The 12,099-nt window shown below is 37.3% G+C and overlaps 2 protein-coding genes and 1 long non-coding RNA gene across 3 annotated transcripts; 2 read left to right on the top strand and 1 right to left on the bottom strand.

Moving 5' to 3' along the window:
* The first annotated feature begins 178 nt into the window (after nucleotides 1–178).
* Nucleotides 179–887, top strand: LOC130747935 (uncharacterized). Its single transcript, XR_009022554.1, has 2 exons — nucleotides 179–371; nucleotides 667–887. It is a non-coding gene; the product is annotated as an uncharacterized LOC130747935 (long non-coding RNA).
* Nucleotides 888–1,473: 586 nt separating this feature from the next.
* LOC130745120 (uncharacterized mitochondrial protein AtMg00810-like) lies at nucleotides 1,474–2,307 on the bottom strand. Its single transcript, XM_057597260.1, has one exon. It carries the CDS (start codon nucleotides 2,305–2,307, stop codon nucleotides 1,474–1,476), a length of 834 nt encoding a protein of 277 aa, XP_057453243.1.
* Nucleotides 2,308–7,553: 5,246 nt separating this feature from the next.
* LOC130745121 (uncharacterized) lies at nucleotides 7,554–8,822 on the top strand. The gene has a single exon (XM_057597261.1). The coding sequence runs from the start codon at nucleotides 7,554–7,556 to the stop codon at nucleotides 8,820–8,822; it is 1,269 nt and encodes a 422-aa protein (XP_057453244.1).
* Nucleotides 8,823–12,099: the final 3,277 nt, after the last annotated feature.

Genomic DNA, 12,099 nt, shown 5'->3' on the forward strand with positions numbered 1-12,099 from the left:
GTGTACGTTCTTTAACCTTAATTTCTAGGCATAGACTCAGTCGTTTACGCTGTAAGCAGCACTAAAATTTCCTAGTTGCCAATTAACTAAAGAAAGATAATGAAAGTAGGTACTAAGTCAATGACTTATGACAACACTAAAATTAAAACATAAAAAATACTTAACACAAAGCAAGCAAGCAACCACCACCGTGTTTGGATTATTAATTAGTAGCATTCTAAGTACATTGTGAAGTGCACTAGACTAGAGTTATATGGCTTCTAAGAGGTATTCACTTTTCTTGGTGGTTTTCTTTCTTTCTATGTTGAGTGTGCTGAGTTTCTCAGCTAAGGCAACAAGTAACATTGATGCTCATCCAGCTCTTCAAGCAGGTAAGGGCTTCTTTGTTTCTACTTTTAAAATTAGATTTTCAGAAGGGAAAATTGAATGAAAAAAATAGTTTGAACATATGTTTTGCAAAATTAAAAGACATGTTTGAAAACTGAAGAAAAATAGAAAACACATCTTTGAGATGTTTTTAGTTTTTAATTTTAAAAACTGAAGAAATAAGAACTATATATTTTTTAAGATAGTTTAATTTATATCAAACAAAGTTTTTTTGTTTTCCTATATATGTTAATTTTTGTAGCTGGTTCAGATGAAATGGGTCTTTTTTTTGGTCAACAGATGAAATGAGTCAGAGTAGGAGACTCCTGCAGAGATCTCCATGTCGTAGGGGAAGGATGACATTTGATGTGGGTCGAGAGGCTGTGGGCCGAGATGATTCGTCAAGCGATAATCCTCGATGCCACAATTATTTATGATATGAATATTGTTGTTTTCTAATTGTAAGGATGAAGATCAGAAAATTAAAAGGAAATCAATAAATGGCCCTGTTTGTTGGTTTAGTTTGAGTAATTTATGTTCACAGAGTTGAATATATACAAAAGTTGCTTCTCAATAAATTAAATATGCTTCACTTAATCACTAATAACCGTGGTAAACAAGTTAGACTCCTTGAAGGAAATCAATTCCGTGAATATTATTGATGGGTAAACACCCTATTTATACAATTATATTGTTGACTTTTAATAAAAGCTAAACCCTAATTATAGGCATAATTACATAAGACTAATTACAAGAATATTCTATTCTATCACACCCCCGCAGTCGAAGCGGGAGGTTCACCGACGCTGAGACTGGAACGAAAATCATCAAAGAGGACCCGAGGAAGGCCCTTGGTAAATATGTCCGCAATCTAATGGCGGGAAGGAACATGAAGGACGCGAGCCTGGCCACGCGCGACCTTTTCCCGGACAAAGTGGATATCCATCTCTATATGTTTGGTTCGTTGATGATGCACTGGATTCCAGAGAGGTAGATGGCACTAACATTGTCACAATGAACCAATGTTGCCTGAGACAGAGGAAAGTGAAGCTCCAGAAGTAAATTGCGGATCCAACAAGACTCGGAGACAACATTAGCAACACCTCGTTATTCAGCTTCAGCGCTAGAGCGAGAGAGGGTGGGTTGCCGCTTTGAGGACCAAGAAAGGAGATTGTCACCGAGGAAAACACAGTAGCCAGAAGTAGAGCGTCTGGTGTCAGGACATCCCCCCCAGTCAACATCCGTATAAGAAACAAGTTTCGCAATAGGGGATGGATACAAGTGAAGACCGTAAGTCAGAGTGCCACGAACATAGCGTAGTACACGCTTGAGAGCAAGCATATGCGCGGTGCGGGGAGCATGCATGTGTAAGCACACCTGCTGAACAACGTAAGAAATGTCAGGACGAGTGAATGTGAGGTATTGTAAGGCACCAGCAAGACTCCGATACAAAGTGGCATCCTCACAAGGAGTCCCAGAAGAAGAACTGAGCTTCTGCTTGGTGTCAACCGGGGTGGCAGAAGGGTTGCACGATGCCATGCCGGCGCGGGCAATGATCTCACTAGCATAAGTGTTCTGACTGAGGAAAAGGCCACCGGCATGCCGAGTGACAGCGATGCCAAGGAAATAACTTAGAGGACCAAGATCCTTCATAGCAAATTCGGAGGCAAGAAGTGCCATAAAGGATTTGCGAAGATCATGAGATGAAGCAACGATGATGATGTCATCAACATATAGCAGAATATAGGCAATGTCAGTACCCCGCCGGAAGATAAAAAGGGAATGATCTGAACTGCTGTGTTGGAAGCCAATAGAGGAAACATAGTCAGCAAAACTCTGATACCAAGCACGAGGCGCCTGTTTCAGACCATAAAGAGACTTCTTCAGACGACAGACATAGTTCGGGTGCTGAGAGTCGCGGAAACCCAAAGGCTGATGCATGTAGACAACAGTCTCATGGAGATCACCATGCAGAAAGGCATTCTGGACATCCAACTGATGAATGGGCCAGGATCTGGAGAGAGCAATGCTGAGGACTGTCCGTATGGTAGTCGGTTTCACCACGGGGCTGAAAGTCTCGTCACAATCCACACCTGTAATTTGAGACCTGCCGTCACCTACAAGACGAGCCTTATAACGCTCAAACAAACCATTAGACTTCTTTTTATGGCGAAAAATCCACATGCAACGAATAACATTAACATCACAAGGACGGGGAACCAACTCCCACGTATTATTTCTAATAAGGGCATTAAATTCAGACTGCATAGCGGACTTCCAATTGGGATCAGATAAGGCTTGTTTTGGGTTACGAGGCAAGTGTGAGATGGACGGGTCATCAATAGAGACCGAAAGACTAAAAGACTTTTTAGGTTTGGAAATGATGTGCATGCTACGGGTAGTCATGGTCCGTACGGGTGGTGCAGGAGGGACCGGAGGCAAGGGCAAAGGTGAGGGAGAAGCGGTAGGGGAGACGGAAGGCGATAAGAGAGGCGAAGAGTCAGTGGGACTCGACGGCGGGACCGGAGGGTCAGGTGGTCGGGAGGATATGGTTTTCCAATGGTGGATCAAATAAGGAGGGAGGTCCTCGGTGAAGCACTCATAAGAAGGGGCAGGAGTCAAGGATAGGTCAGCAAAGGAGAATCGGGTTTCATAAAAAATGACATGCTGCGATATGATAATTTTTCTGTGTGACAAATCATAACATTTATAACCTCTGTGATTCATCGGATACCCCAGAAAAACACACGGAGTTGATCGTGGTTGCAATTTGTTTATTGTAGCGGAAGGAAATAGAGGAAAACATAGACAACCAAAGACACGTAAGTGTGAGTAGGAAGGGTCGCGATGATACAACAGCTGAGTAGGAAAATCATTCTGAAGAGTCTTGCGTGGCAAAATGTTCAGAAGGTACGTTTCCATTTGAAGGGCATGATGCCAAAATGAAGGAGGAACTGACGAATGAGCTAGGAGGGTGCGGATCATGTTGTTAATGGTGCGAATTTTCCGTTCTGCTTTGCCGTTTTGAGAAGAAGTGTGAGGGCAAGAGAAGCGAAAAATAAGGCCATTAGCATCACAATACCGATGAAAGGATTCATTGTCATATTCACGTCCATTATCACATTGAAGACATTTAATATGTGCTGAAAATTGTGTTTTAATAAGTGTAGCAAGAGTAGTAAACATTTCATAAACCTGAGATTTCTTGCTAATCGGAAACGTCCATAAAAAATTAGTGTGATCATCCAAAAACAAAACGTAATAACGATGACCAGCAGTACTTAAAACAAGAGACGTCCATAAATCACTATGCAAAATATCAAAGGGTCTCAAAGTAATAGTTTCAGATGAACTAAAAGGCAACCGAACATGTTTGCCTAAAACACAAGAATCACAAACAGAACTAGAACGCGAAGGTTCACAAAAAATAAGTTTATTATTCCTAAGATGGTTTAAAGCTGAGGAAGCTGGATGACCAAGTCGATTGTGCCAGACACTAGAAGCAAGACCAGCAAAAGGAGAGGAACGAGTGACTGAGTAGAGGTCACCGAGGATGTTACATCTCAGGAGAGGCATCCCCGTCTTGAAGTCAGACACCGAGAATCCAAATGGATCAAAAGAAACAGAAACATTATTGTCAGTAGTGAGTTGTCGCACAGAAATTAAGTTTTTAATAATTCGCGGAGTGTGCAAGACATGATTGAGTGCTAAAGGTTTGTGAGGGGTAGGAATAGAAGTGTGTCCCGAACCCTGAATTGGAATGCCCTGACCACTACCAACTATCAGTTTCTGATTTAAATGACTTAAATTAGAATAAGACGTGAGAGTACCTTGTAATAAAAGGTAAACCCTAATTATAGGCATAATTACATAAGACTAATTACAAGAATATTCTATGCTATCACTCCTAGCTATAAGAATGGGAACACAAATTTAAATATCGAAAAATACATTTGTTAAGAAGGATGTACAACAGTTTTTCAAATAAACTGTGACACCAACATTTATTTCTTTTGATATCAGTTCAAATATGTAGTTATAGACACGCAAAATATTTCATAAACTTTACGCGTTATGGCTTTACTTATTCCCTTTGATAACAGTTCTCATGTTCTGGCGTTACTTATTCCCTTTGATAACAGTTTCTCGTAATATATGATAACACTGTGAAAAAATGTAACATATTATGCAGAAAATACAACAATTATCACGTCTTAATTGTTTCCTATTATTAGATACGAAACACTTATAGCTATGACAATAGTCAAAGACTGTATTTTAAGTAACACTTTTTGAGTGAGTTTAAACAGTGTTACTAAAAACAAAAAATGCTGGAGTGAAAAATCAAAGAAAAGAAGAAGAAGAATAATTTTAAATGGTGGGAGTATTTTTGGTGAGTCTTCTTTGCTGGCTGTTAGAATTTGGGTTAAACATAACTCTATATCAAATAAAGGTTGCCCTTATATCAGCTAAAGGAATTTATAGCGGTTTGCAAGTGAACGTTGTAAAAGACGAAAGTAAAATATTAATAGCATTTGTAAATGACCGCTATAAAAGGTGAACCATCTACAGCAGTGCTTATGACTATGTTTGGATCCTTTTCTTCCAAGAATTTAGCTTGATTAACAACTTCCTAATCGAGAAGTTGAGCTATGTGGATGTGTTGATACCCTAAATGGTACGTTTCCTGCTCGCTAATTAACAACTTCCTAATCGAGAAGAGGGGATCTTAGGATAAAGAATTCAAAGACTTGCAACAAGACATTGGCACACGAAAATGCACTGGAAAATTGGTACACATATGTTGATGCTTTTTGTCTCACATTAATTTATTCATGTCATCTTAGCTTGAACTAAATTCTGTTGTGAACAAAATTAAGTTCCTTGAACTGTCTAAAGTCTAAACAAACAAACAGTGCCATTTCATTAATGATTCCTTTAAGGCTTAAATACTCTAGGGGTCCCTGAAATTGTACCCCGTATCAAAATAAGTCCCTGAAATTTTTTTTTCCGATTCCGGATCCCTGGAATTGTTTTTTTAATCAGAATAAGTCCCTACGCCGGAGAAGACGGTGGTTGACGACGGCGGTCATGGCGGCGCTACGACCAGGGTGTTGGGCCGGCTTCGTCTCGTCCTCAGGAACTCAGTGGTGGTGGTCTCGTGGGCTGGGTCGTCACAGTTGAAGAGAAAAGGCCAGTCGCAAGTTGATTTCTTCTCGCCGGAATTTATGGAGCTTCTCGGTTTCTTCGTTTTAGCTTTGTTTCTTGCGATTTCTTCGCCCAGATCAGATATATGAAGGTCTAGGAGTGTTTTAAACATGTTATTTCATGGTTTTTGGAAACAATGAGGAGGCAACCACTGTCTTCTCCGGCGTAGGGACTTATTTTGATCAAACAAATTTTTCTAGGGACCCGGAATCGGAAAAAAAAATTTCAGGGACTTATTTTGATACGGGGTACAATTTCAGGGACCTACAGAGTATTTAAGCCTTCCTTTAATTTTAATTTTCTGATCTTCATCCTTACAGTTGCAGCACAACACAATGCGACACAACACAACACATCATTAAAAATTGTGGCAACGGACCTTATCTGGATTCCCTCCCCGACCACATGGAGATCGCTCTCTCAGCACTCTTCTCCCACTCGATCGAACCCATTTCATCTGCAGCTACATGTAAGTATGTAACTGTTAACACCAAAATTTCCTAGTTTGGAAATCAATTCCTGAAATATGGTGTACATGGATGCGTGGTATGATTTAGTAGAATTTTTATCATGTTGCCAAATTATTATGGACTACATGTGTGTCGAAATATTAAGACTTGTCATTGGTCGAAATCTAGTACCACATTGGAAATGCAATATGAGAAATATATATATAGCCATGTAATGAAGCATGACTTCGACAAATATGCAAGAGTGAGTCTCTTAAATGGTTAAAGAATGATTCAAATGATATGGTGATGCTGGACCATTTCGACCAAGTTGGAAAATCATGTTTTCGACCAAGTGTTAATACTATAAAACACACATCAAGCTGGTCGAGAAATGTGACGGTTTATTGAATGAGCAGATTAAGCAAAGCAACGGTTATTGAAGAAGCAAAACTTAGTGGAAGTTACTATATAATGGCTATTAAAGTGGAGTAAAGGAGAACGTGGCAGTTACTTACTGAAGATGCAACATGAACATGGCTTGGAAAATGGAAGTGGCTGCAAGTTATTTTATTTGTAATTATGCCAAGTGTATGACTCTAGTGTAGGGAGTTATTTTCTAAGATTTAATCTCTACCGTAGGATCTAGTGGCAGTTTCATTTCTTTTTCTATAAGTAGCAAATCTGATTGTAAAATTACTCAGACTCACACAATTACTCAAAACTCTCCATGGATGCCTCCAAGTCTCATGTGACATATGGCTACAAAGAGACTAAGAGTGTGCTGTGATTCTCACCTTTAATTTTCAATGCAATTTCATATCCTTTGCCATTTTGATTTCCTTTTACTTTTTGTTCCTCTTTTTCCTTTCGATCCTCTACTCTTTTTTCCCTTTTATTCATACCGTTCTTCACAAAAACCCAACCTTGACATTTAAAACGTCTTCACTAAAGAACCCAGAAAGGACTCCGAATCCGGTCCTTAAATTGCTTTAGAATTCTGTTTGTTTATAAAAAATCAGTGTAAACAAATTGGCACACCTGATGGGACCATTTTAGTGAAAACTAAGTTTTTCAGTGTCATTTATGGTCCAGTTCTGAAATCCAATTATTGACGTTATCTCATTGATTTAAGATATTAGTCTAAGTTGACCATTTGATTTCAAGAATTGGTTTTTTAGAATTTAAAAACCAATATCAAGAAGGCCAACGTATTGTACTAATGTGCAACGAATTGAATTCTAGTTGAGTTCAAAACAGAACTTGGCCACCAATTAGTATATTGGTATTTTTCGTTCTGGTAGTGCTGGGAATTTTGTGAAAATGTTTAATGGCAGATTAGCAAATGCCATTTCTGAAAATTCTGGGCAAGTAGCAAATCAAAATGGTCAAGAACATACACAGTTCAGCACATTGGGAATGACCATGCCTTTGATTCAAAGTGGTTCATTGAATTTATTTCCTTCAAATTCAACCACTGATATTGATTTATAATCAATTAGGCAACAAATTGATGAGAGTAAGTACAACATGATGAACATGTTGACACAACAGATGTCAACTATGTTTAATCCTCTCATTCAAAATACTCAACACTTGACTCGACAATTGTGTCGAATTGCTGATGTTCTTGGAGCACCGCCTTTGAACCAAACGTTCCAGCAAGTTCCTGATTATGGTCAAAGTGTGCCTCTAAATTTTACTCAACGTGAAGTTCAGAATTTTAGTCAAAATGAGCCTCAAAATTTGACTCAATATCAGAATTTTGGTACAAATGAAGTTCTAAATGGACAAGAAAATTCAGTCCAAAATCAGCCACAGAATTTTGATCAGAATTTAGACAACAATGTCTTAGTTAATCAAAATCAAAATGATTATGGGGGGCCACAAAATGTGGCCAATGCTGTCGAAGAAGTTTTAAATCATCATGGTTTCAATGTTGGATATGTCGATCGTCCAAATTTCACGTCTCCGTTTTCTGAAGTAGTTCTTCAAGCAGAACTCCCAAGGGGATGGAAGGTTCCAAAAGTTACTAAATTTTCAGGAGACACAGGTGAATCAACTGTTGAGCATATTGCAAGGTACCGACTTGAAATTTGTGATCTTGCTAACAATGAACTGTTGAAAATGAAATATTTTCCAAGTTCCTTGACGAAAAATGCTTTCACTTGGTTTACTACTCTACCTCCTAATTCGATCCATAATTGGAATGAATTGGAGATGGCTTTTCATGAGCAATTCTTTAGAGGAGAAACCAAAGTGACATTAATGGACTTGGTTAATGTTAAGAGACAGCCGAATGAGTCAATAGATGACTACTTAATTCGATTTAAGCATATGGAAACTAGATGTTCTACTCATGTGCCTGAATTCGAATTAGTAAAAATGGCTATTGGGGGCCTAGACTATTCGATTAAAAAGAATTTGGTTAATGATGAGTTCATAGATATGACTCAATTGGCTCATAAGGTTAGAAGAGTAGAGAAACTAAGGCTTGAGAAATACAAGCCTGAAGAAGTTTTTCAAGGAGAAGAAAGTTCTTGCATAAGAGCCACCCAAAATTCTGAAATTGGTGAAGATGAAATTGATCAATCTGATGAGGATAGTGATAGTGATGAGAATGAAGTGAATATGGCTGAATTTAAGCCAAAGTCTCCCTATACTTATGAATGTGAGAGCAAAGGAAAATTTTCAGCAAAATCCTTTAAAGGATTGAAGACTACAGGTGACTATCCAAAGGTTATGGTGAAAAGGAGCCAGAATTTTTCAAGGACCTCAAACCCAAAAGGGATTGGCTAAAGTACTAGCACCTGAGTTTAAATTTCGGCATATTGCCGAAAAAACGGCCTATGTGGCCGAAATCAATGGGAAATAGTATGTCCCTTCAAAATCTTAAGTGAATTTTTCGATCAACATTGCTGCCAAGTTATTGTTAATGATATGTAATTGGTCGAAAATATGTTGATGAGAGACTTATAATTAGTGGAACTTTTTGCTGGGAAGGAATATTGAAGCTCCTTACTAGAAGCCATATGACAAAGTGTGTTACTAACCCAATATTTCGACCAATACTTGTGGAGCCAAAATGGGATTGCAAAAGGCCATGAACTATTTGGTCAATTTTGGTGATATAACTCAAAATGTTATTCCTCTCACTTCCTTCGAGAAACAACATTTTGGGGGGCCTCTGTTAACACCAAAATTTCCTAGTTTGGAAATCAATTCCTGAAATATGGTGTACATGGATGCGTGGTATGATTTAGTAGAATTTTTATCATGTTGCCAAATTATTATGGACTACATGTGTGTCGAAATATTAAGACTTGTCATTGGTCGAAATCTTGTACCACATTGGAAAGGCAATATGAGAAATATATATAGCCATGTAATGAAGCATGACTTCGACAAATATGCAAGAGTGAGTCTCTTAAATGGTTAAAGAATGATTCAAATGATATGGTGATGCTGGACCATTTCGACCAAGTTGGAGAATCATGTTTTCGACCAAGTGTTAATACTATAAAACACACATCAAGCTGGTCGAGAAATGTGACGGTTTATTGAATGAGCAGATTAAGCAAAGCAACGGTTATTGAAGAAGCAGAACTTAGTGGAAGTTACTATATAATGGCTATTAAAGTGGAGTAAAGGAGAACGTGGCACTTACTTACTGAAGATGCAACATGAACATGGCTTGAAAAATGGAAGTGGCTGCAAGTTATTTTATTTGTAATTATGTCAAGTGTATGACTCTAGTGTAGGGAGTTATTTTCTAAGATTTAATCTCTACCGTAGGATCTAGTGGCAGTTTCATTTCTTTTTCTATAAGTAGCAAATCTGATTGTAAAATTACTCAGACTCACACAATTACTCAAAACTCTCCATGGATGCCTCCAAGTCTCATGTGACATATGGCTACAAAGAGATTAAGAGTGTGCTGTGATTCTCACCTTTAATTTTCAATGCAATTTCATTTCCTTTGCCATTTTGATTTCCTTTTACTTTTTGTTCCTCTTTTTTCTTTCGATCCTCTACTCTTTTTTCCCTTTTATTCATACCGTTCTTCACAAAAACCCAACCTTGACATTTAAAACGTCTTCACTAAAGAACCCAGAAAGGACTCCGAATCCGGTCCTTAAATTGCTTTTGGATTCTATTTGTTTACCAAAAATCAGTATAAACAGTAACACACGATATGTGTGATTAAAATTTAAATTGTTTGATATTAAAGAACAGTACGTAATGTGATTTTAGTCTAGAAAACGTGTCAATTTTACAGATGAAAAACATATTTAACTCATACATATATGATATATAAGCCAGAGGTTAACTAAATTACCTGCATAAATTTGAGAAGCAGCAGCAATATTATTGTTCCTTGATTTTTTTTTTATTTTTTTTTTTTTATGCTATAGCAACATTAGCAGAAAAGCTCAACGCACAGAGAAACAGAACCACGTACCCAAACAAGCGAGAACCTCTTACAAGCCATGACTTTAGACTATAGTGCACTTCACAAAGTACTCACAAAACATGCTAAGTTATAATCCAAACTCGGTGGTTGTTGCTTTCAATTTAGTTTTAATTAACTTTAGAGGTCTTATTGACCTAGCTAGAGATTGCATATAGTAGTACTAATTAATTAATTAACAACCACTGACTTCGTCGTTTACTCGTAAGTAGCAATAAATTTCCTAGCTGCCACTTACTCCGTTCCTTGAAAGTCAAATTTGGTGAAAAATATAAATCACTTTTTAATACTATTTAGGAAGCGAGAAGTAATTTTTTTTCTAAATTTTGCTTACATTTCATCGGATGTTCCCGAGGAGACAAATTTACCATTATATTTAATATGAAAGAGATTGTGACATTTTGAAATGAATTTAGTAAAGTTAATCAAACTTTTACAAATTTGTTAATACTTAACTATTTTTCTTAATTCTAGATAATAAAATAAAAGTGACTTATATACGAAGAAAGAAAATATTATACTACACTGGCAAATTTAACCAAGATGTTTTTTATGTAATCCATAGTGCGCGCATAACAAGATTAACAAATTGGTTAATGAAGGTTTGAATCTTTATTAATCAAAAAACATTAATTGGACAGCAAGGAACATTAATGCTGCAGTTGCTTCTGAACTATAATGGCTTCTATGAAGTGCTCGCTTATTTGGGTGGTTCTCTTTCTGTGTGTGTTGAGTTTTTCTGCTAAGGCAACAGCAAGGAACATTAATGCTGCAGTTGCTTCTGAACTTTACCTAGGTAACTAATTGTGTGTTTGTATTTCTGTCATTGCACGCTCTAAGACAATTAGAACATGGTTTTGGTTAATTCATATATCTTAATCGTTCATGATTAAATTTCACGATCATAGTTATTTCACTTTATACAAATTTGTGCTTATTATTATGCATATGCATAGTTATGGGAATATTAGTAATTTAGTATTGGATCATAGTGTGGTTGTGTTATTTTGTAGCTTCAAATGATGAAATGGGTGTGAGCAATAGGAGATTACTTTGGCAATCACCACGACCTCCATGTTCGAGGGGAAGAAAAGCTTATGCTTTGAGTCCTGTAAAAAGCCATGCAGAAAATGATCCACGTTGCCACAACTATCTATTATAGATCTGGGTGCTGTGTTTTGCACTTGTAAGGATGAAGAGTATGTACACAGAAAACATATCAAAAGAAAGTTATTAAGTGATCTCACACTGTTGTACTTGAATATTCTTCATATTATGGTTTGTATTATATCTAAGGAAAAGACTTCAATTCATTGTTGTTTCTTGGTTGATCAGTTCATGACTTCATGCCATTTGTGTGTTTTTTCTAATGTTTTGGAAACAGTATATTCATATGGCTCAATGTGTGAGCCTGCCGCAAGTGTTGAAAATAAAAGCTATTTTTTTGGACTTTGAAACATTAGCTAGGAGGTCGAGAAAGAAATGCATTGTTTGGGAGCTCAACCAAATCTGCCATTGAATTAATTCAAGATCTCTAAACGGCTAAACCTTTCCTGGGAATAGCCATCCGTTCCACCATTTTATGCATCCCAGCAATTGATGTGA

The sequence above is a fragment of the Lotus japonicus genome, chromosome 3 (genome assembly GCF_012489685.1).
Source record: "Lotus japonicus ecotype B-129 chromosome 3, LjGifu_v1.2".
Lineage (NCBI taxonomy): Eukaryota > Viridiplantae > Streptophyta > Magnoliopsida > Fabales > Fabaceae > Lotus > Lotus japonicus.

Coding starts and splice junctions, on each gene's coding strand:
- LOC130745120 (XM_057597260.1), bottom strand. CDS start 2,307: ATGCATCAGCCTTTGGGTTTCCGCGACTCTCAGCACCCGAACTATGTC.
- LOC130745121 (XM_057597261.1), top strand. CDS start 7,554: ATGATGAACATGTTGACACAACAGATGTCAACTATGTTTAATCCTCTC.